The 24,215-nt window shown below is 52.2% G+C and overlaps 1 protein-coding gene across 1 annotated transcript in view; it reads right to left on the bottom strand.

Annotated features, from left to right (window-relative positions):
• Positions 1–2,075: 2,075 nt before the first annotated feature.
• STAB1 (stabilin 1) overlaps positions 2,076–24,215 on the bottom strand; it is a 58,282-nt gene continuing 36,142 nt past the window's right edge. The window contains exons 35-69 of the mRNA XM_082487995.1: positions 23,994–24,122; positions 23,077–23,133; positions 22,155–22,250; positions 20,862–21,057; positions 20,397–20,492; positions 19,294–19,339; positions 18,510–18,589; positions 17,462–17,587; positions 16,619–16,692; positions 16,200–16,274; positions 15,484–15,603; positions 14,420–14,467; positions 14,212–14,295; positions 13,316–13,462; positions 13,011–13,148; positions 12,288–12,347; positions 12,006–12,182; positions 11,372–11,458; positions 10,732–10,878; positions 10,495–10,560; positions 9,713–9,929; positions 8,838–8,987; positions 7,856–7,960; positions 7,350–7,457; positions 6,974–7,167; positions 6,179–6,323; positions 4,981–5,114; positions 4,535–4,700; positions 4,217–4,323; positions 3,876–3,995; positions 3,306–3,458; positions 3,066–3,185; positions 2,699–2,845; positions 2,263–2,418; positions 2,076–2,195 (exon numbers count right to left, since the gene is read on the bottom strand). Coding sequence (XP_082344121.1) covers positions 2,151–2,195; positions 2,263–2,418; positions 2,699–2,845; positions 3,066–3,185; positions 3,306–3,458; positions 3,876–3,995; positions 4,217–4,323; positions 4,535–4,700; positions 4,981–5,114; positions 6,179–6,323; positions 6,974–7,167; positions 7,350–7,457; positions 7,856–7,960; positions 8,838–8,987; positions 9,713–9,929; positions 10,495–10,560; positions 10,732–10,878; positions 11,372–11,458; positions 12,006–12,182; positions 12,288–12,347; positions 13,011–13,148; positions 13,316–13,462; positions 14,212–14,295; positions 14,420–14,467; positions 15,484–15,603; positions 16,200–16,274; positions 16,619–16,692; positions 17,462–17,587; positions 18,510–18,589; positions 19,294–19,339; positions 20,397–20,492; positions 20,862–21,057; positions 22,155–22,250; positions 23,077–23,133; positions 23,994–24,122 — 4,116 coding nt within the window. The 3' untranslated portion in view covers positions 2,076–2,150. The remainder of the gene's footprint in view (positions 2,196–2,262; positions 2,419–2,698; positions 2,846–3,065; positions 3,186–3,305; positions 3,459–3,875; positions 3,996–4,216; positions 4,324–4,534; positions 4,701–4,980; positions 5,115–6,178; positions 6,324–6,973; positions 7,168–7,349; positions 7,458–7,855; positions 7,961–8,837; positions 8,988–9,712; positions 9,930–10,494; positions 10,561–10,731; positions 10,879–11,371; positions 11,459–12,005; positions 12,183–12,287; positions 12,348–13,010; positions 13,149–13,315; positions 13,463–14,211; positions 14,296–14,419; positions 14,468–15,483; positions 15,604–16,199; positions 16,275–16,618; positions 16,693–17,461; positions 17,588–18,509; positions 18,590–19,293; positions 19,340–20,396; positions 20,493–20,861; positions 21,058–22,154; positions 22,251–23,076; positions 23,134–23,993; positions 24,123–24,215) is intronic.

The raw sequence follows: 24,215 nt of genomic DNA, 5'->3' as shown, positions 1-24,215 counted from the left end.
TCTGATAGGTAACTTAGTTAAATGTGCAGTTCCTGTGTGAGAGTAGGTCAGAAGGTCTAAAACTAAGTGGTGATGTGCCTGGCTTGTGAGTTAGTGCCATCTGTTGTCAGTATTTTGGGGGTTTGGTGACATGTGACATCAGTATTTATGCAATTGATGCAGTGTAGTCAGTTGTGAGTTACAGAGGGACATGTTCACCCTTGCGGGAAAGGTACAGGGTTGTCAGCAGAGGTGGCCACCAATCTTTGCTGAGATGTGGCCTAAGGTGTGTGTAGGGTCTGGTGAGGGGATGGGGTGTGAAAGTGAAGTTACGGTGGGGCAGAAAGGGGAGCATGGCCATGCAAAGCATTGTAGTGCCTCCTGAGGAGGAGGAAGAGGGAAGGTGACAAAGTGATGCCAGAGCACACAGGACAGGGGACAAGGGTGGAGGCCCAGGCAGGTCAGAGCTACTTTAGGCTGCAAGATGCAGAAAGTAGGCTCTTCACCTGGCTCAGGTCCATGCTGGTTTTGGCCAGGCTTCAGCCTGCCGAGGGACAGGCAGGTGCTGGGGATGGGTGAAGGGGCAATTAGGTGGGCAGGAGTTGAGTGTTGGTGGTATCCTGATGCTGGCCAGTCCTGGGAAACAGGAGAGGCCCATGCCATTAGCAAGCTGGGGATGTAGGAAGGTGATGGTTATGGGATGAAGGTGTAAGAGGGGTCACGGAGGGGCGGGCACATGGTATGATCTGTGAGTGCCTAAAGCTCACAGATGAGTAATGTGGCTGCTCTCACTGGATGGGGACATACAGGGGCAGTCGGGGGACATTTGGAGGCAGAGCTCTTGGTGCAGGCTCTGGATGTGTTGGTTACCTTGGGCCACTGCCTCCTCCCCTCACTGCTGCACCCAGGGTGACGGTACCAGCTTGCTGGTGGGGCAGTGTTGAGGTGACAGGTAGGCGAGAGAGGGAACAGAGAATGGATGCACCTCATGTGCTGGGTCTGGCTGTGAGCAGGCAAACAAATGGGTGAGCGACTGCAGAATGTGCATGATGGATCTTCGGGATGTGTGTCTGCGTGGTGGGGAAGGGCAGTTGGTTTACAGGGGATTGGCATGGGGGCACAGGTTCCTTGTGAGCACTGGGCTGCGGCAACTGCTGTATGAGCTGAGCATTGCCAACGTGGGGGCAGCTGAGGGAACCAGGTCAGCGTCAGGGACCCTCTGCCACGAAACGCCTCAGAGAAAGGTGCTGAAGTACAGTGTGCGTCTGCAACCTTCAGTGAGAGACACACACACACACACGCACGCACGCACACACACCTCTTCTCCTGCACGTTCCTTCCTGGCGGCGTGCCAGGCTGGCACATCGGTCTGTCACTTGCATCTCACTGCCTCATCCGTGTTCTACGTGCCAGCCTGTCGCAGCCTTCCAAAATGCCTCACTCTCAACTTAGTAGCCTGAACGATTGCTGTTAACGTAGCTGCGCTAATCAGCTGTTGTAGTACGTGCATGTGGCATTTGATGTCTTTGTGCTGTGTGTAGTGCGAAGGCTCAATAAAAGTCTGCAGCATGTGTAACTAACTGACTAACCGACTGTCCTGGTTTAACTCCACCCCAGCTGAAGCCATGACACTAATTCCAGCAGAAGTGATGCTCTGGTCCTTTGCCTGCCGGGGGGGATGCAGCTCTGGGGGCATGACCAGGGCCCTGGGGTGCAGCTGGGGCGGGTGTCCGACAGACTGGGCCTGAGCTGCCCAGCACCTGCCGTTTGTGCCCCTTGTGGCCATAGTGTGGACAGTGGCACCTGGATGGATCAAAAGGGGTGTTGGGGGGGGAGGGTAGGGGGGTGACTCACTGATGTGGCTTGTACCTGACGCCGGGGACAGTGTGAGGGTACACGAGGGAGGGCTGCCGTTCCCCAGGGGCTGTCGCACACTCAGACCGCTGCAGTGGCCTAAGGCGCGGCTTTGGCGGGCAGGAACCAGCCGAGGGGGTGCTGGGCTGGGGGCGAGAAGCGGCTGGAGGCCCCGCCTGATGGTCGGCAGGCACCGGGCACCGGCGGGGGTCCCGGTGGGAGGCGACGAGGACGGGGGCTGAGCCGGTGGCGCTGAGCTCTTTATTTGTCTGCGCCCCCCCGCGGGGCGCGGCGGGGCCGGGTCGGGGAGCGGCCCCTCACTGCGGCGAGCGGCAGCTGTCGGCGTCCTCCAGGAGCGCGTCCTGCGGGAGAGAGCGCGGTGAGGGCGGGGCGGGGCGGAGGGGCGGGGCAGGGCGGGGCGGGGCTCACCTGCAGCGGCTCGTAGTCGGGGGCGTGGCCGCCGTACAGCGGGTTGGGGATGGCGACGAGGGGCCGCTGGGGGCGGGGCCGGGCGGTGCGCGACCCCGCGCGCTCCTGCTGCGGCGCCGCCGCCGCCTCCTCCTCCTCGTCCGCGCGCAGGTCCGCCTGGAAGGGGAGGCGCGGGATTGGCCGGGCTCCCCGGGGTGGGCGAGTCTTCTCGGGCTGGGCGTGGCCTCCCGGTGGGCGGAGCTCCCCCGTACGAGACCCTGCAGCTGCCAGTGCAGCTCCCACGCGTGGCTGGCCCCCCCCCTCCCCCCCCCCCGCAACCCCCACTGCCCCCCAGGGCACTCCACCGGGCACCCGCGCTCCCCCAGCCTCCACCCACCTGCCCTCGCCCCGGAGAGGCCGCTGCCTCCCCCCGACCCACTCCGCCATCCGAACGCACCTGAAAATACCCGAACTGCTCCTCCTGCCGCCGCCTCTTTACGCAGTAATAGGCGACGCCAGCACCGGCAGCCAGCGCCAGTGCAAAGCACAGCGCTGACAACGTCCCTGTGGCCACGGAGCCCGACGCCTGGGCCACGCCATTCACCTGCGTCGACAAAGAGCGGCCTGGTGACGGCACTCCCCGGGCAGAGTGAGGGGAACTACCCAGCATGACCCTGTGCAGCCCAGCCAAAATGAGCCATGCCAGGAGAGCAGAGAGGAGGTGGCCCGTCCTTGAAATGATTTGGTCACCTCGTCCCTGTTTCCAGGCCTGTCACCAGCTGTTTCAGCACCTTCCTTCCCCGTTTGTGCCCTCGGACACTCACCTGACCAAGATGAACGACGGGTGGTGGGATCCTCAGTGGCTCTGCGATCGCGTGAATGATGCCATTGAAAGCTATGATGTCCCACTCCACAATCATCGTGTCATTGATACCCTTGGCGTCCTACAGCGCAGGACAGAGATGATGTCACCCAACCAGAAAGCCTCCCTGTTGTTCCCTGTCTCAAAAAAGATGTGGCGAATACTTGGAGTTTTTTTTGACCTCTGCTGAAGTTAAACCTACTGAGTGCTCTGTACTGTTGCCCGCTGGGAGGTCTGATACATGGAGGTCATATCCTGACTGGGACGGGATGATGGTGCCCGTTGTGAGGTTGAAGCTGAAGAGGACGACATTGCTGGACGACACATGGAGCTTCAGTTCTTCTCCTGTCAGCGTCTGAAAAAGCAACAGGGAGCAGGGACGAGAAATGGCTGAGCTGGCACTCACCCCTTCCCTCCCGCTGTGTGCAGTCCCCACCTGGCCTAAGCCCAGGCACTCACCATGGCCCCAAGACAGCTCAATTCATGGGCAACATGGCACAAAACTACTGTGCAGAGAAGGGAGGATTGCCATCCTTAGAAATAGTCAAAGCTCAACTGGAGAAGGCTCTGAGAACCCTGAACTAAATGGCTCTTCTGAGGGGTTGGAGTTGGACTAAGCCCTCCAGCAGTCCTTTCTGACCTAAAGTTCCTCCTCCTTTTCCAGACTCTATTTCATGTCACCATTCTGCCAGCTTTGGCGGACTCCTGCTCTCCTCTAGCGCTCTGATAGTTTCATGCGCCCTCGAGTGGCCACTCATCCCTGCTTACTTACTTCATTGTCTGTGAAGCCAGAATTCAGAGGGACAAAGAGAGTTTTGGGGGCGGAGTCATCAGACAAATAGATGAAAAAATCCAGTCCTTCTTCTGTGTCATTGGCAAAATCGAGCAACATCTGGAAAAGATGGGAGATCTTCCCCATCAGCATGCTGCAGGGAACTCAAGGCTGTTACAATCCTCAGCCCAGGAAAATATCCCCAAGCTCCAGAAAGAAAATGCCCCCGTGTTTGTACCCCACACACAGACCAAACTACCACTTCTCCCTGTTAAGGTCCTCCCTCCGCCTTGTTGCCAGCTGCTGGTGTACCAAAGAACCAGGAGAGCATCATCGCTTACGGAATAGAAGGTAGAGAAGCGAGCGTGGTCTGCAAGCACATCGGGGAGTTTGCCGCTGCACCAATACCCATCTCCCACGAACCCATCACGGCAGGTGCAAGTCAGATCTGCAAAAGAAAGCCGAGATGTGACTTGACCCGCCAGCGATGGCTACAGTGACCACCTCTCCCTTGACTTCTGGATACCCCTCAGCATGTTCCCTCCCAACATGGGCAAGGGGAGAGGGGGACGCTCTGAGGGCAGTTCTCTGCCTGCTGCCCCGACACGCCTCATGTGCCCGACAGGACCATCCCCAAGAACTGTGCTTGCACCACTCACCCTTCTCCCGGTAGCAGAACGCATCCCAGGTCTCGCTCAGGTTGCTTCGGGGGCCATAGTCTACGATGCCCACTCGGTTAGACCCACAGCTGGGGTTGGGGTAGGCCGTGGGGTATCCGGCTGTGCCATTGTCCAGCCAACCCACCAAGCACAGATGGAATCCCATCTAGCAGAGGAAAATTAATCATTAGGTTAAAAATAATATCCATGACCCAGGTTTTCTACCCCTGATGCACATTCCCATTGTTCAGCCTTATGCTGCTTTCCCCCAACACCTAAAGGGCTGGGCACTGCCAGAGGTCTCATCCCAGTGTGACTGGCAAGACCAACCACCCATGTCACAAGCTTGCTACCACCGGACCGGGCCCAGGGAGCAGCACTTCAATGTCCCCACCCCCTGAGGAGATGGAGCCAGCCCCTGCCGACCTCTGCATCCCTGCCCTGACCTGCTGTGCTGCCGAGAGCTGCTGGAAAGTGGCCAGGGAAGCGCCTTCTGCAGCACAGGCCTTCTGAGCCTGCTCATAAGTGAAGTCGTACTTTTTTCGGGGTGACTGCAGATGAAATACGCCCATAGTCTTATCTGCAAAATAGCAAGGTCAGGGAGCATCAGTACAACAGAGAGCGAGCAGCGTCCCCAGGGCAGTGGCGTGGGTCCCCTGTGTGAGCACAGACAGCACCACCAACGGAGGGAGCTCAGTGCTGCACGGGAGGGTGGGATGTGGACAATGCTCAAGTGAGGGCGAGGTGGGATGCGGCACAGCCTCCTCTGAGCTTTTTGCCTTCCACAAGGGCGTCAGTGCTTACTGGCACTGTAATCCCACCAGAGAACACCTCATGCATCACACAGGAGCAGACAAGGATGGCTTGTCCTCCCTGTATGACGTGTAGGGGAAAATGGGAACGTGACAACCAGACCAAGCTAGAAAGACAAGTCTCCGGCCCCTCAGCCCTCCCACCCTCCACTCTCCTGAGGGGTGTCCCAGAAGGTGAAGGTGAAGAAGTGTGGCCAGCAGGTCAAAGGAGGTGATTCTGCCCCTCTACTCCACTCTCGTGAGACCCCACCTGGAGTACTGCATCCAGCTCTGGAGTCCCCAACATAAGAAGGACATGGACCTGCTGGAGCATGTCCAGAGGAGAGCCACGAGGAGGATCTGAGGGCTGGAGCACCTCCCCTATGAGGAGAGACTGAAAGAGCTGGGGCTGTTCAGCCTGGAGAAGAGAAGGCTCTGGGGAGATCTTATTGCGGCCTTCCAGTACCTAAAGGGGGCCTACAGGAGAGCTGGGGAAGGGCTTTTTACAAGGGCATGTAGCGATAGGACAAGGGGGAAGGGCTTTAAACTGGAAGAGGGCAGGTTTAGATTAAACATTAGGAAGAAGTTTTTCACTTTGAGGGTGGTGAGGCACTGGAACAGGTTGCCCAGAGAGGTTGTTGAGGCCCCATCCCTGGAGGTGTTCAAGGCCAGGCTGGACATGGCCTTGGGCAACCTGGTCTAGTGGGAGGTGTCCCTGCCTATGGCAGGGGGGTTGGAACTCGATGATCTTCAAGGTCCTTTCCAACCTAAACCATTCTATGATTCTGTGATGAGGGAGTGTGACCTCTCCAGGGAAGAGCAGCCCTGGCACTGCGGGGCTGAGCACACTCACCATGAAAGTGGAGGTCGGTGCAAATGGCCTCCCAGTGGCACTGCCCGTTGTCTTCCAGGCACCGGTCTGTGGGGGGCACGGCCTCTTCCAGGCACTGGATCCCATCACCGACGTAGCCCTGCTTGCACTCACAGCGCCGCTCGTTCTGCAGTACAAAGGAAGGATGGCATTTGTGAGAGTGCAAACGCACAGATGCCAGCTGGGGAACCTCATATTCCTGTGAAGATGGGGATGAGCCTTCAGAATGCCTCCACAGCCCACTGGGACTATGACAGAGCTACAAAAAGCCACACAGCCTCTGTCCTGCCCTCACATCCAACTGAACATGAATGAAAAAATGTCACACATCACGTGCTGTTTGAAAGACAGCTGAGCTTTGGGGTACGTGGCTCATGATTCTTGCACTACATCATGCTCCCAGTCCCATCTTCTGGCCTGCAGTGAGCAACTCTGGTTCCTCTGCAGAAATGCCCAGCATCGTCCTCAAAGGACCATCCTGGAGCACCCAAAACAGTCCAGAAATGCCAAGACTGACACAGCTTATGCCCCTTCATCAGAAGAATGGGGACAAATGGCCTCAGCATAACATCAGCAGGACCATCACCACAGCCAGGCAGCAGACTGAGGGCATGGCCCCTGTCTGGCAGTAACAACATGCAGAATGAGTGCAATAGCTGAGGGGACCAGAGAGGAGGAACAGGCCTGGGCACTGTCACATCGCTGTCCTCCAGCAGCCTGAAGCATCCCACGGCAGCCATGTGTGCTGTGCTCCCCAAACCTCAGGGAGGTACTCACCGGCCCGGTGCTGATGCAGTTGGCGTGCTCACTGCAGTCCCCATTCCTACCGTCCGCACACCTGTCTATGGGGTCGCAGACGTAGCCGTCACCTCCGTACCCGGGCGCACAGACACAGGAGACGTTCACGCCAACCTGCATGCACTGTGCATGCCTGGCGCACCCCCCGTTGTCCTGGCTGCACATGTCGATCACTGCAGGGATAAAAGTGTTGAATTAACTAAAACACCTCGCTAGGTGTACTGGTGGTCTGTCTGTCTGTCCTGCCAGTCATCACACCAACAGGGCCATCAGGAGATGGTCACCTGTTGTCTTGCCGTGTTGCCCACTTTCCCCTTCGCTCGCCACCCTGCCATCCCACGTGGCTCCTCCCTACCTGAGCACGTTCTCCCATCTCCTTCGTAGTGTAGGTTGCATTCACAGAGGTTGCCGGAGCGGCAGATGGCCTGTGGGTGGCACGGCGGAGAGCAGGTGGGCGTCAGGACTGAAACCAGAACACACACAGGTCAGAATGATCTCAGGGCTGCCCCAGGCCACCCGCCCCACACTCCCCCTTCTCTCCCCCTGTGCTTTTCTGCAGATGCCTTGCCCAAACCCAGAGGAACGTTACTCCATCAGATACACCTCAGGCCTTCACCTCACTCTCAAGCTCTTCTTGGTGCACCTCTGAGCTCAGGGACTTGTTCATGATCAAGTGGAGCTTTCCTCCTCCTCCTCACCACCCCAACCCTTGTGAAATTCAACATCAGGGGCCAGATCTTAGGATGAGCCCTGCAACTGAGAGCTTCTGACCGGCTGCTTGAACAATCCAGCTACTGAGAAAGCAGCCATATGGCACTGGGTTCCAGGGAATAGTGGGGGGTGGGGCTTGGCATTCCTCACCTAGTCTGATTTCGCAGCGGTCTCCAGTCCAGCCCTCAGCACAGAAGCAGAAGCCATCACCGTGCAGTCCTCCGTTGCACACGCCATTCTCAGTACAGTTACACTCTGTGAGGAATGGATAAAAATACTGTCACAGCACTTGCCTTGGTGGCAGTGAAAGGCCACGCTTGGGCCATGGGACAGCCACGTGGCAGAAAGGTGGCTTGTGTGTGCAGTGCCCGAAGGCAGGCACAGCAGTACACACGCATCCCTTCCTGTCACTGCCAGCCCGTTCCCCCACAACATGCACCCTTCACAGAGGAGAGGAAGCCTCTCTGCACCCACAAACGCCCACCGTTCCCCTCCCCATGGCATTTCTAGAGACGTGTTTTTCCACTCTGAGTCCCTGCAACCATACAGCCATCAAAAACATTCCTGGAGCCCCCATAAAGCCCAGCTTGGGACAGGGGAATGGGGAACTCCTTTTTCCTTCCCTTTGCCTGTGCCTCACAAGAGCACAGGTCCCTGCCGAGCATGTCCCAGAAGATGCTCTTTCTGTACAGAATTCATCATGACTTATCGATTTGGCCCCCAGCCCAAAATATTTTATAATGGCTTCTGCCAGACTGAAGCTCTCAGCTGCGCACGACAAATGAGGAGTCGTCTTTGACCCCAGGGACTCAGCACAGAAGTGAGGCCACCAGTAGTGTGGCTCCTGCCACATGCCACCCAGCCTTCTCAAACTACAGCTGGAGTAGTTTGAGATGGCATACAACGTTTGACCAAATGGCTATCCTGCCGCAAGGCCACGGAGGGATGTCCCCGGCCCCAGAAGCCTGACCTGAGCGTTATTGGGACTGATGCATATGTGGCAGCACTGCGCTGTAAGCTGCAAAGAGGTGAGCCCACCACCCACCCCCTCTTCAAGTAGCACCATGTGGTGCAGCTGCCTCCGCACAAACCCTCTGCATTGCTGCCACCCCACAGGCAGAAGGAGTCTTACCTCGGCAGTCTGGGCCATATCTGCCCGGCGCACACAACTCACAGCTGGTCCCAATGAAAGCCTGGCTGCAGTTGCATCTCCCTGAGCCACCGATTTTGTCGTCACAGGTGCCACGGTTACCACACGGCGCCTCCAGCCCTCCCGGGCACGCTGCAAATGGGGCACCTTAGTGAGGCTGCAGTGACAACCCCCCTATGGCAGGGGGTTTGGAACTCGATGATCTTCAAGGTCCTTTCCAACATAAACCATTCTATGATTCTATGACAAAGTGAGCCTGTGCTGGAGGGGAGCCTGGTGCCATGTGAACTGCTGTTTATGGAGTGCTCGGGCCACTGAGCCTGCTCGGCAGTCCTGGGAGTGAGCGCTGGGCACATCCCATGACAATACAATTAGAAATGGGGGCAAGAGGGACAAATCTGGCATAGCTTCCAGCCTGCGATGACCCTCTGCTGAAACATGCTGAGTTTGTGCTGGCCCACCCCGTGCTAACCTGGCAGCAGATTTATCCGAGGACGTGAAAACTGCCCATGCACAAAGTGCAGAGGGCAGATACCGGGGAATGGTTGAGCGTTGGCAACATCTAGGGCTGAGTGACATGTCTGATAGCCACTCCCCGCAGCCCTGTGCCCAGGGCTCTCCATGGGGACACGGGTTTCTCCAAGGAAAGGGAATTCCCCATTATACCATCCACACGCACTCCCCAGGGGATCGTTCCCTGCACCCTCCATAGACTGCGGCTCCCTGCCTGGGGTTTTGCCCACTCTTCCTTGGGGAAACACATTCATGGACCAGACCAGATGTCTGTGCTGAACCAGAAACACCACCTTCCCACAAGAGAAAGGGCTGAGGAGGGAAAGGGTCGCACGGCTCCTTACCCCAACAGTCACGGCCATAGTGGTTCGCACAGCACTGAGGGACCCACTGGGTGGAAACACAGCTCCTCTTGCAGCCTCGTTTGAGAGGCCCCCTGGAAGAGAAGTGTCTTCTGAAGGGGTCCCACGGGGAGGGCGGCCGCAACAGGGAGTTGCGGTGAAACAGAAAAGTGTTTCTCAACAGCTGGTTTCCATAATAGTAGCAGCGCCTCGTTCCCCCCTGCAAGGAAACAGGCAAAACACAGTTTGCTACATTGGTCACTGACATCTCACCATGACTTTTCTTGTGTTATTCATTCAGTTTTATGACAAGTAACAGAGACTTCCTAACATGTGATGGGACTGGTGACAGAGGAGCCTCAGATGTGCTTCAGGGACATGCCAGAAGCTTGGCAGAGACAGACAAAGGGCGATGCAGTGAGAATGGAGTACAACCACTGCCCCCCCAAGGCTGCTCACCATCTGATCCCTGGTCCATCTCCAGTAGTCAGGCCAAGCTCTCTTGCTATAAAGCACCCAGAGAAGCCCCCAGTGCTGCTGCAGAGAGCCCTGCAGCCACTGTCACCCACATACGGATTGACTAAGCAAAGACAATTGGAGCCCCTGACCCCATGTTGCTCAGCCCAGCTCCTGCCCGATGGCTTGGGGTAAGGCATGGACAATGTGATTGAGCCAAGGGACTCGTCACATGAAGGTGTGCCTTTGCTGCTAAAACATGAGGAGTGCGTGGGTATTGTCATCGGCCCAGTAACAGGCCTCCTTGGTGACAAAGCTGTGAGCTTTACCCGTTGAACGGAGCCAGCAGGGCAGGGTGGCTCAAAGCCACAGAGTCCGCAGCTCTCTGTAGATCCCTGTGAAAGAGAGAAAGAAACCCCACAACAACTCAATACATGCTTCTGCCTCTCTCAGCTGCTCCAAGCTTTGCCGAGGAAAAGCAGCAAACCCTCCCAACATCCCTCTTCCCAGGCATGGGGCACAACAGATGGCACAGGCCCCTCATTGGCCTCATTGCAAGTGCTCACCTGCAGCTCAACAAAGACGAACTCATCACAGCGAGATCCCAGATCCGGTGGCTCCAACAGCCTATCAATGCCATAAGCAATGCCCCCATTGAATTCCATGTGCCTCTGGATGATGGTGGCATCGCCGTTCCCCACCAGAAGCTCCCCCTGTCAGAGGAAGAAAGCAACTTGTGATCCTGGCACATCCTACATACTGGCTGCACCACCCAAAAGTTGACCTTTTTGGTTGCCATGACTTCCCAATCACCCCAAGAACTGTTCAAAATCTCTGTGCTCATGTCCTTGACCACCCTTCCTGACTGCCACTTTTCATGGCCATCTCTCCTAAGAAATGGCCTCTGTCCATACAACATGTGCTCTGTAAGTCATGGTACCATGCAGTTGGCTTTGCAACCTGGTCATTGTGAAGCGCACATGCAGGTACCACATGCCTTCATGCTTTCCTGCCAGCTGGCCACAGAGTCTTGAGCCTCCCTACAGGCTCAGCTTTAGCCAGGGGACTGAGGTGTCTCAGCCTGCAAGCACTCCAACTCTGTGTTCGCCTCTGCTGGTGAACAACACAGAGCATTGGTTGCCCTGTGGCAAATGCCCAAGGACTCTGGCTCAGTGGAAAGCTGAGCCCAGCATCACCATCACTCACCACGTGGGTTTTGCTGCAGCTGAACGAGATGGTGGACCCGTGCATGGTCCGTATAGATTCAACTTGGGGCACGTTACCAGCAACAATCTAAGAGGGGAAAAGAAGAATGTGAAGGGAGAGACAGGCAAAAGTGGCAGTTCATACTTCTGACGAGATGCTGCTGGGTGAGGACAGGGCTCAGCAGCCACACTGAGAGGGGTGTGACGTGGCAGAATGCGAAGCCAGTGTGGGTGGAACAGTGTAACTATGCTGGGTTAGTCCCAGATTCCTGAACAGTGAGAGGCCAGTGTGCATAAGCAGACCCTGGTTTTGCTCCACTGGACTTCCCTCCCTCATCACCCCTATAGACAAAAGCCTGTTTGTGAGCCTTGTGTTGACACTCTGACGGTGATGTGGCCTCCCCAAGAAGCTGATGACAGAAGGTTCCAGCTCAGCCATGCTGCACCAGAGGTTCACAATGAAGTGGTAGTTGCCTCAAATGCTCAAACAGCTTTGGGTCTCCTCAAGACAACTAATATGCTGCATGTTCTACAGCAGCAAAATATTTGGGAAGGTCACTCTGATGTAACCATAGGCAGGCGGTGGCATCACATGTGCCCTCAGGAGGTATAAGCCTGTTTGTTGTCACATTTACCTTTGTGTCCCTGACCATGTGTGCTTTGAGGTAGGAGGCCAGCACGTCCCGATGCTCTCTGCGGTACAGCCACCTCTGCCTTTTCTCTGAGAGGGCGTTAAACGCAGCATCTGTGGGCCACAGCATGGTGAAGGGTCTATGCAGAGGGTCACTAACCAGTGGCAGCAGCTCCGCGTCCTGTCAGAGATAAGAGGGGACACAAAGAAAAAGCCACAAGCCAAAGCTGAACGTGCACATGTACACACCACCTCCCCACAGAGCAGCAGGAGTCAGGCCACTCACCTGCAGCAGCTTGCTATAAATGGTGTACCCAAAGGCCTCTGCCACTTCTGTGATATTTTGCTGCAGAGAGAAGAAAGCAAAACACAGTCACTAAGAGGTCCCCCTTCAGGACTTGAAGCAGCAACACAGGGGGGAAACCAGACGGTTAACAACTACAACAGCTAAACAAAAGTTTATCTCTGTCTTCATCTTGCTGATGGATTTGGCCTGGTGAGCGCTGGCATACAGCAGCTGCCACTTTTCTGATTCATCCTGGGTAGAAGCTGCTATGGCAGGAGCTGGGATGCATTTCAGCACTCTGTTGTGCTGTACAGATAATGTGTTATCTTTTGTAAAATGCAGGAGCTATAAGCTCCTAGCACTTGTTTCAGGGCTACCAGAGAGACATTGTCAATCCCACGCTGCAATCTGCTCTGCACTGGAAAAGGAGTGTGATGATTGGCGTGGGACATGATCCCTCTGTCTACATCCAGTACTGTTGTTCCCTGGTGATGAATCACAGCTCCTGTCCCAAATATTGCTATGCCACAAATGCTGTCACCTTCACTAGCCAAATCCATGCTCACAGACAACCCCTGCACCAGCTAGGAACAGGGAGGAAGCCCCAATGGCCTTGGGCTGAGGGGTTATCAGGGACAGCACTATCAGAGCTGCTGGGAGAAAGATCCTCGCCCTGTCCTCACCACAGCAGTCACCAGGGCACAGTCACTGCTTCAGCCTTACCCGTGAGATCTTTGAGGAAATGTTCCGGTCCACCAGGTCACTTGGAATGAGGATCTTGTTGATGAAATGAATGACCCCGTTCACGCCAATGATGTCACTCACAACCAGTTGGGCTTCCTCATTGAGATAGATGCTATTCTGAGAGAGGAGGGATGTGATGAGGTATTCACACCCACAGCATCGCTTTATAAGCTGTCTGCAGGCCCCAGGCAAGTCACTTGCCACAATCACAGTGGCCTTCAAATGGCAGCAAAAGTGACATCCTGACAAGTGGGACAGGGAAGGGAATTGTGGCAGAGAACTACCTCTTTCACTGTGATCTTTATTTTGTGGCCAGATAAAGACGTAAGGGACTCCTGGGCTTCCAGGTCACTGGACAGCAACTTCTGGCAACCCACCATGTGGTAGCGGAGCAGGTCCCGGAGGAGACCTCTGCTCCTCCACTCTTCAAACTACAGACAGAAAACAAGAATGAGGTCACACTGAGAGCATGTTGCCTTGCAGTGGGGGGCAGACCTGATGAGGGACACCTGGATTGCCCAAGCCCCCTTTGACACATCCTTGCAGGAAAGCCAGTGTCCCCCACCCCCACCCCAAAATGGGGTGAATGCACAAAACCGCTTGAGAGCTTTGGGAAATTTCAACCAGCTTGACAAAACCAGCATGCAGGTTCCTTGATGTGGGACAAATGACCACATTGGCCTTGAGGAAGTGACGCCTGGGGTATGCGGTCATTGAGAATTGTTCCTTTACTAGGTGTATGGGGCACCCATGAGAAAAAGGTTGGGACTAGAAGGAAGGGACCTAGAAGTGGAATGGCAGGGCCTGGGGCACAGAGAAAGAATAGGTCTTCATCACAGATGCCTTGAAGCCTTGCTGTTGCCAGACCCTAACAGCCATGGGCAACGAAAGTCACCACGCATCACTGATTTGGCACAGTACCTCTGAGGACCATGAAGCAGAGGGTCCAGTAAGGGTCTCCTTACAACAAGAGCCATGTCTACCCCTGCCCAGATTGTCTCTGCAGTGAGCCAGCATACAAACCTCTGCTCTTACACTGATGGAGAATGGGGGATACTTTTAACCCTCTGCAGTGCAGCCCCTGTGCTTCAATTCACTGGGCAGACAGCCCCAGAGGGGACAGTGCCATGACTGGAGCTTGCCAAACACCTGACAGTGCTTAGAATAGGAGGACACTTACCGTTGTGGTGTTTCCTATGAAATCTGTCCGTGGGACAAAGACAGTGAAAGGTCCCGCGCCACTGAGCTCCTTGATGCTTTCCGCCTGTGGCAGAAGAGCATTTGTGGGAAGGGAAACAGAAAACGGTTCCAGTTAGCAAGACCCTTTGCAGAAAACCCTAAATGGGATTTACTACACAGAGATGAGGACAAAGCTGTTTGTCACCAACCAGTATCATCTTAAAGAACACGGATGCATCTTCGATCCTTCCGAGCTCCTTAAACAAAGAGAAAGAGCTGGTGTTAGCAAAGTCCGTTCCACTCAATCCTGGCCAGCCAGCATGGTGACCTGCTCCTTCCACTCCAGGTCACTCTTCCACCCCAATGAGACACCAGTTCTCCAGACACACCATAGTGATCTTTCCCTCCCTCCCTTGCCAGCACTGCAGGCACAGATGATGTGGAGATTACAAAGCAGGCAGTGGCCTCTGCCTGGACCATTCACATCACAGGTGCTGCAGGATGAAGCAGAGAGAGAGATAAAAGCAGTCTGCTTCTGCAGCAGCTGTCTCCCAGGTTTAACTGTCCCTGTGCTCATGGGACACGTTGAGTGCCTCACAAAACCTTTGCTTTAACCTCACTGTGCTAACACTACCAGTTCTGGGATGCTGTCCAGAATGGCAGACATGGGCTTGGCAGGGTAAACTCCCTCACCTTATCACACTAACATTCAGTAAGAGCAGAAGCACAGAACTGAGCACATCTCTTTTCTCCCGGCTCTGCTATGGGGATGTGGGCTTTTATTTGCCACTACCAGAAAAGGTCATCAGCTTGCTCAAGGACAGCTGTTTTATTGGCAACAGAGCCAAAGACAGACTGCTGTCCTCCAGATTGGATCCCAAGTCCTGGCATGGCTACAGGGGACACCTGCCCTGATCCCACAGACTAGAAGAAGTGGGTTCCCTTGGGGAAAAAAAATAAAATTACTCTCATTTGCTTATAACATTACAAAAACAGCACCCTGGAGGTATGGCCAATGTTGATGACAGAGCAACATCATGACTCCCTTTGAAGCAAAGTCCCTTTACTGTGATTCTCTCCCACAGCTGGCACACCAATACACCCGTGATCTATGGATAGCTTGCCTCAAAGCACTTGTCTCCACTCCTACATCACACATGTGGTCAATATCACACTACAGACCTGCTCACTTGTGGCTTACACTTTTAGGGGAGGGAGTGGTTTGGGGCAGGGCAGGGGGCCCCACACAAAAGATGCTGCGCATGCTTCTCACCTGATACACTTTGCCATGGCAGGTGAAGCCATCTCCAACACTGTGCCAAGAGCAGGAGCAGTTTCGAGTGCCAGGACCCGTATACTTGCAGAGCCCAAATGGACTACAGCCTCCATTGTTCTAGCAAGAAAAGCGAAAGGCTTCCTTGGAGAGGCGTCAGCAACAATTTGAACTGCTGCTTGCATGCTGGAGCTGCTAACTACATCCGGCCCAGCGGAAAGGAAACCATTCCTCCCATCTGTTTAGTGCCTTAGAATAAATCTCACCCAAATCTTCAAGAGCTTTTCAGCACCAAATCCTCCCATGAAACAAGATTTTCACACCTTACTTTGGAGCCCAGAGGGATGACAAATCCCATGATTTAGAGACATTTTGATATGGTAGCAATGCCATGAGCATGGGTTACTCTTAAGCTTTTAGGCGTGTCCCACACAAAATGGATGCGGAGAAACAAGCCCACGTGCCTCCAACTCTATGTCACTGTTTCCACACTGCTTCTCCCACAAGAGGGAGTGACAGGTGGCTGACATACTTGCAGGTCATTGTGAGAGGCAATGGAAACCAAACACACCAGGAAATCCCTTTGGTATGTGAAAAGGCAAGACAGCCAGCTCTAAACAAGCAGGCTAACCCTACTCTTGCTGTTAACTGTTGGGAGAAAGGAATGCTTCAAGGCTGTGGCCTTCACCTCTGGTAACAGCGAAATGCAGTCATACCTGTTCACACAAGTTGATGGGGTTGCACTGGCTCACGCCATCCCCACTGTAACCAGGAAGACAGTTGCAGGCAACCTGGAGGGAGAACAGACGCTTAGTCTGAAACTTGGACCCGATAAAGAAATGTCTGAGCTGGATGGAAAGCATGTGGTATAGCACCTATCGCTACATTCATGAATAACCATACTTGTGTCAACAACAAATATAACCCGAGACTGCGTCCAGCCTCTGGCCAACAGAAGGCATCTGCTTTCAAGGAAACAGCAATCTTTTCACGCCCTTCCCAGGCAACTTTTCTGCGTGGAAAGTAACAAGCACAAGGCAGAGCGTAGCCATGGAAAGGATTGTCTCTAAGAGAATTACACAGCTGTGACAACCTCCATAATAATGTTGCCCTGACATCCATCTTACGTACTCACCTTCCTTGGGCCTGTTTTAATGCACTCTGCATTGGTGTGGCAGCCCCCATTGCTTTCGAGACAGAGATCAATTTCTGCAGCAAAACAATAAGGCCACATTATTGCTGAGGGCTGCTCAAGGCAGCTGGGAATTGGGGACCCAGAGAAGTTTTGGGAAAGCAACAGGGAGGACCTTCCCAGCTTGGGAAACATTTTGGTGGAAAAGTGACTTGTGAGAGCAAAGGAACAGGGTACAACTGCAAGTTATATTTCTGGCACACGTGGGTCTCTCAGTTGTGCTCACATAAAATCCCATGCCTGCCTGGGTGTGCTTTAAAGGGTATGAGACGACTGGACTCTCCCACAGCTCCATCTTTGTCTCAGGGCACCTCTGTGGGAGGCTGCCCTCACCCTCTGTCTCTGGACAGCCCCACAACATGCATCAGGGTGAGAAACCTCTCAAGGCTCTTTTAGTTTGAGACCAAAATACTGGCCTGAGGCTATCTAGCGAGACATGTGCCAAGGGCAGTGTGGGCTCTCTGCCCCTTTTGGGTAGCACTGTGCTGGGACAGCAATGATCACTTTGCTAATCATGACTTGGGAGAACGTTGAGCACAGATCTACAGATGTGTATGTACATACATACACATATATGTGCATACACCTTGACAAAAAGCTAAAACATGGTTGAATCAAGCTCAGCCAGCAATTATTGGCTTTGAAATAATCACTGCATGAAGAGAGTGAAAGGAGAATCAAGTTATTCAACACTTTAACCTGAAATTTTAACGTTTTTAGCCTGAAATTCCCCTTTGCATGGATGATGCCTTGCCTCTATCACCAAAACATGCACTAAACACTCACCCATGCAGAGCGTCCCATCTCCAGCGTAGCCTTCCTTACAAACACAGGTTCTCTCTCCTGGGGACACTTTAGTACACACAGCGTGTATGGAACAGCCACCATGATCGATAATGCACGGATCTATTTCTGTGACCACAAACAAGAGAAGCAGAATCAGCTCAGAGCATGATTAAGATGAACTGTGCCCGAATGATCATCCATCTCAACAAAAATCACATCATCTTATTCAAATCCCTTTGTTCCTCTATGAAACTGTAGGTCCTTTAAAGACATGGAGCCTCATCCAGATCTGAGAGAGGCCAGTCCAAAAGTCATACTGAGCTTAAGTTTGACTAAGCATTTTTTCCGTCACAGCATTTTCTCACTAAGGACTAATGGTTGGACCAGAAAAAAAATATTGTGCTGCACAACGTAAAAGGGTTTTTTTTGCTTTTTTCTTGTCGCTCGTTTTCAAACAAGGGCAATACTGAAAAGAACCTGTGATGTCTACCAGTGTTTTGATTTGACTGTACAATTTTATCACTCAGTGTTTTTCTCTTGTCCGTCTGGTTTTGACATAAACCAGGTTTGTATGCTCTAGAGCAGTATCCCGAAATCCTAACTCATTTTGGCACAACTGCTGCACTACTTCTATCCAATTTCAGCATGGCCAAAAATAGAAGGAGTACAAGATTCTAGGGAATCGAAGCATCCATATTCCAGGGATTCATGGCCAAATTTTTTGTATCTTTGCCACTGCTGCTGTGATACCAGAACTAAAACAACCCATTCACGTGCATCTCTCTCCACAACCAATAAGAACTGCCTTTTTATCCCTCTCTCACAGGCTCTAGCAACATCAAGAGCATCCTGTGTATACTTCTGGACTGGAAAACCTCTCTACCAAAGCATGGCAGAGTTCATGGTGGACGGCTAAGAGGAAAAGGATTTGAATGATCTTTTCCCTGACAACATCATGCCATTTATTTCACAAACAAAACCTTCATCTCTGCATAGCCTCAACAGATGTTCACAAGTCTTGAATCTTGCCCGCACTTGCTGGACATACCTGAGCAATGGGTCCCATTCCCTGTGTATCCAGCAGAGCAGGAGCATGTAGGTGGGGAATCTGCAGAACTATTGAGGCAGCTGAAATAAGAAAGGGATAAACAATCACTGACAACACCTCCTGCTTTTCTTGGCCAGTGGGAAACATCATATAAGCCTGGCACGTGCAAGTTACAGACCACAATGACCACAGGAGGAACGTGCCTGAAGCTTCTATGTATTTCTTTACAGTACCAAATACTCAAGAAATGCTAGGGGGGAGCTGGCATCCAGGCACAGGCTTCACACCTTGCACAGTGCACCTTCACCATGCCGATATGCTTCTGCATGGTACAACAGAGATGGCTGGATCCTGGTACTCCAAAATAGGAGACCAGATAATGGATGGAGAAGGCACCAAGAGGGAGTCACCACAGCCCATCAGCCTATTTAATTCCTTGGTGGGGGCAGGTGAGGCAGAAAAGGCTTGTAAATGTCTGTTTGATTTGCTTCATGAATAAGACCAGACTTGGTGTACCTTGGGAGTCTCTGCTTTCTCCCATCCACGTGTGCCAAAGGAACTTGGAAAGAATTTATGCTCAGACAGACAAAGTCCTTGGGGAAAGTGGATGGCGGCTCAGCACCAAAGAGAGTTCCGAGGATGGAACTCACATTATGCACCTCTAATGAGCAGGCACCTCCTCCCACCCCCCTGCAAAGCCCTAAACACAGAATCACCTCTACATAAAACACATACAAACACACATGGCTTTCTCAGAATGACCCAATCCCTTGTCTGTACTTACTTGGCCATTTGATGGCAAGTGTTATTGCATAAATCAATCTTGATTCCTACAAAAGAAAACACAAATGTGACTTGGCATTTTCAATTTAGCACTTGCTGGGGCCATTTCTGCCGTCTAGAGTAAAGGACCCTGCAAACAGCGTCACTGCCACACTTGCGGTGCCCTGAATGATGATGGGACAACCAGCAGTTACGCTAACTGTCATGTCCTATGCGTCTGCAGGAAAACCTCACAGGATTTATGTTTTGGCACTTTGCAATGCAGTGAATTTGATGTTCTGTGTCTGAGCTAACAGTTCAATTTGGCCCTACCTGCATGGCCTCCACATTGCTAGGAATGAAACAAGGACTGAAACCTCATTAATCCAGACATAAAGGGCCATTTGGCTTTGTCCCATTTGAAGCAAAAAGATGAACTTGTTTCAAGCTTTACATTTACACTATATAAGACAGCTCCAATTAATTTTCATTTCAAAATGCCCCCAAAACTTTTGACTTCACTACAAAATCACTCTTTGTGTGCAAACCTTTAAAATCCCAAAGTATTTAGGAGCTCAGGTTACTCTCCAGCCCAATGATAATCACAATCCCAAATCCCAGGAACAACCACCTTCAACACATTACTTTGACACACACTGACAGACTCATTGAGAACTGCAGACCATGGCCTAAGCTCACCTAAATCAATCTGTGAGCAGAAAAAGCAACACAGCAGACACACTGGGGCCCTTTGGAGGCTTCAAATCAAGCCCTGCCACCTTCTTAGGCAAGTAACAAGAGTCATGGTCATCTCCATCTGGCTGGGAGTTTCCATCTCTCTCCCAGGGTAAGGGGCTCTTCTTGAGGTGCCTCAAATCTCAGTGGGGACAGAAGCAGCTGATATGCTTTTCCCTACATAAATTTAACCAAATAACTCCAAGGCTCATGTGCTGTTGGGGAAGTCACACCACAAATTCAGCTTGTGTGCGGGAACAAACTAGCACAGTCTGATAAGCTTTCAGGGGGATGGAGAGCATGTGCAACTGTGGTCACCTTGCCCAGCTAACACAGATTTCTCTGCCAAAAAGGCAATATTACACCATGGGCCCCTTCACACTCACGTACTTTCTTGGCAGGTAGGGCCCTTCCATCCTGGGAAACACTCACAGCTCCCATCCCCTTGCAGTCCGTCATTACATATGCCATTGTCGCAGGCACATTCTGCAGGGGAAATATAAACACTCGTCATTGTCAACCCAACCAGGTCTCACAAGCAGAGTCTTGCTGCCGTTTCACTGGCTGCTCTGTTCCTAATCCAACGCATCAAACCGCCTCTACTTTCAGTACTCTAGGCGGCAGCAGTATGAGCGGCATAGCACAGTCAGTCATGCCTTGGTTTGAGGATGAAAAATGGGGCCACCCCTCTGGCTGACCAGAAGCGCTCACAAGCTTCCCTCTCTTGGTGGCCTGCTAGCTGTTTGTTTCAGAGGTCCTCCCTTCTGCCACCCCTCCCAAGAGCTGAGACGTGGCCACTTTTCTCCCCTTGCAAGCAGGATGGTAGAGGCAAGCTGCAATAGCCATCAGTGTCACCTGATTTGCAGTCAGCTCCGTATCGACCCACTTCACACATTTCACAGGCGGTGCCGTGGAAACCCTCCAGGCATCGGCACTCTCCACTGCCCTCGATGCCATCCTGGCATTCCCCGTTCCCAGAGCACCACTGGCCTGGCTTCCCTGGGCACATCTCACACATGTGTCCGTAGTAGCCGGGACAGCAGACAGACCTCTGAAGAACAAACAAGAACAAGTTGGAGTGAGTTGACTTGTGCAGCACAGACAAGGTATAGCTTTATTGTGGAAGCTACTCTATTCTTTTAACTATGTGACAGCCATAATTTCTGAAAACACATAAAAAGGCCAGACGTGAGCAGGTAAGATGGAGCGAACCCCCTAAAATAGGGTGCTCTGGTGCCCAGAGCTTCATGTAAAGATCTGCACTGTCCTTGAGCAATACTGGCCATTCGGTGAGTAACACAAATGTTCAGTCCTGTGCCCATCCAGTCTCCTGCCTGTGTCCTTACTGTGTCCTGCCAGTACTATACCCTGTCGGGCCGAGAGAGGCTCTGCCAAAAGGTGATTTAGTTCAGAAGCCTCATTAACTGCTCTCACTTCATTCTGCATCTACCCACGGAGGGAGGAAACCACGGTGGGACCAAGTTAGACAGTACTGATGAAGAGAAACATCACTAACAAAGGGATGCAGAAGCCTCCAGTGAGGTACAAGTGCTGACTGAAGCTCTGCATGTGACTACTGTATGGCCAACTCCCTCTCTCCCTTCTCCTCAACCTCCCATTCCCACTAACCTTCCCAGGGAGGTGCTTCAATACCTGTAAGAGCTCAAATTCACACAAGTCTTTCTTTTACTATTTCCTCTTCAAGTTTTTTCTCCCAGCCGTGCATTTTCACAAAACTTGTAGCAGCCATAATAGCTGTGAGACCTTCTGCTCTTCCCTTTGGTTTGGCTCCAATTAGTCATCAGTTATTCGGGAAGGCACATGCACAAGCGAAATGCCATCATTCATGCCTCATTTCCTTAGGAAACCAGACTACAAACATTCAACTCCTTCTTTTCCTCTGCAGGACAAAACCCAAAGCAACAATACCAAAGCAGCAGACCACAATCCATCACTGCACAGACGTTTCCGCAATTTGTTTTTTTCTCCAGTGCCCTCTATCTCCAGAATGGAGAACGACTCCCACACAGACAAGCCCTGTCTCAGCTACGCAGTGGCACAAATGCAGCCATGACTTCAGCACAGGCTGTATTTCTAATACCCATCTTGCTTTTGTCAAAATGAATCAAAGACAAATGCTTTTCTTACCAGAGAAACTTTTGCACAGGTGAAATGGCAGCCAAGTATTCCTCTATCCCCAGAGCGCAATTTACACTGAGCGAGATTCTTGCTTCCTGGCGATTCCTGCAGATATAATTAACACAGATACAGAGAGAAGATATTACAATATTTAGACAAACATTGTACATTTTGACACATATGGCAATGTTCTTGCCTAACAGAGGAATAATGCTTTTCATCCTACAGGAACAGCCCCAAAAATTTGGGCTATCCAGAGCTGAAGACCAATGAGGCATCTCTAGATGTGAGGTCACCACACAGTCTATTTTGTTACCTGCCAAATCCACGGTACACACGTCAGTGTGAATACTGAGAAAAAGTAATGGGAAAATTTCTGGCACAGAGTAAAGTAATGAAGCCTAAGAAGTCAGATGTGGCTCCTAGACAATTCACAGCCAGCACGGAGATGAAATGTTTAGCTGTTTTCCTCTCTGGAAACATTTGCCACTCACGCACAAACAAGCTGCAGGCACAACCAGCCTGTCTGTGTGAACAGAACCATGCTCCAGGCTGGGAAATTGCTATTGGCACTCCTTAACTGGCTTTCCTTGATAACAATGTCAAAAGAGTAAAAGATGAAAAAAAAAACACCTCTTCTTCCCTGCTAAAGAGTGAAACTCCCCACACTGCATGCTCTAAAGAGCTCCTGAAATTCAGACAAAGCCTGGTACCAGCTCTGTAAGGAGCCTCGTGGTTCGTGGTTGTGTTTCTCCTGAGTAAGCATCCCTTGGTTTCTTCTTTCTCTTACAAACCTTGCTAATGAGTGAGCCACAGAAGACTCAAGGGCACATTTTTTGAGGTATCGAGATGACATCTATAGAACAGTAAAAGGACATCAAAGCACTATCTGCAAACAGTCTGTGAGATGTCACATGAATCAAAGACTCACCACAAGAACTGATCCAGGTGGACACTTGATCCCCTTCTCACACTTGCGGCATCTTGACTAGGGCACAGAGAACAGGACAAGTCACATATGTGCCCTCTACCCACGTCACACCAAGACACTAATCTTGAATTACAAATGGTGCTGTACAGGCTGCTGGTTGGGACAAAGGCAAAGATGTATTTATCTCCGTGGCTCAAAACACCGAAAGAGGAAAAATTATGATGTGTGATGCTCAGGTCCTGGATGCTATCAAAGGCTTCACACAAGGGCTTATTCCTGCACTCCAGTGGTGTATACAAGGTCTTATTTCTGCACTCCAGGGACTGCAGCACAAAACAAACCAGAATAGATTTGGGTTTTGATCTGAGATGGGGTAGGGCTTTCTTTAGGCCTGGAGTTCCTTCATGCAAGGCTGCAAATGCTTTTTTTTCTGATCTGTAACAAGGCAGGCACACCTCAGTCTGACCCCGCAACCTTCAGATGGCCACAAGCCACAAGATACATGCGGGCTGGACTTTGGCCATGACTCCCAGACAGACCACAGCATTTCCTAGGGGAGCTTGTAGTTATGCCATGCAAGAATTGGGCTGGGGTCTCCTTCCACAGCTGAGTATCTAGGAGTCCCTGCACCAGCCTGACCCATGGCTGGCACTGTGAGCAAGCCCCAGCATGTGAACTGAACGTGATCTGCACAGGAGCTGCAGATCTGCTGCATCAGAAGTACGGAGTCTGAGGCTAGGAGGTGCCAAGTTTCCATGATGCCCTGTTTCACATGAGGCTCATCTGGGGTCAGACCACAAGCTACTGTCTCATCCATGGGGAAAAGTCAAGGTATGTTGTCTGCTATTCATCAGTTTAGTTCAGCAGGTGGAGAAGCCCTGTGAAATGGTGGTCAGCTCCTTGGTAATCATCATTACCTTTTGTATGGTGGTGGTATTGGCAGTGCAACGGTTCTTCTGTATCTGGAGGACCTGTGAAACCCCGATCAATATGCCATTCTTCGTCTCCAGAAATTTTCCATCCAAAGGAATATTATTGACAAACTTCTGCAAAGGAGAAGGAAATGGCTGAGACAATAACCTTCAACTCCTTTTGCACAGATTGCTTGGCAGACAAACAGCTGTAGGCAAACCGTAAGG

This window comes from Vanellus vanellus (genome assembly GCF_965231255.1).
Source record: "Vanellus vanellus genome assembly, chromosome: 9".
Taxonomy (NCBI): Eukaryota; Metazoa; Chordata; class Aves; order Charadriiformes; family Charadriidae; genus Vanellus; species Vanellus vanellus.
This window is presented reverse-complemented; position numbering and strand designations above follow the sequence as displayed.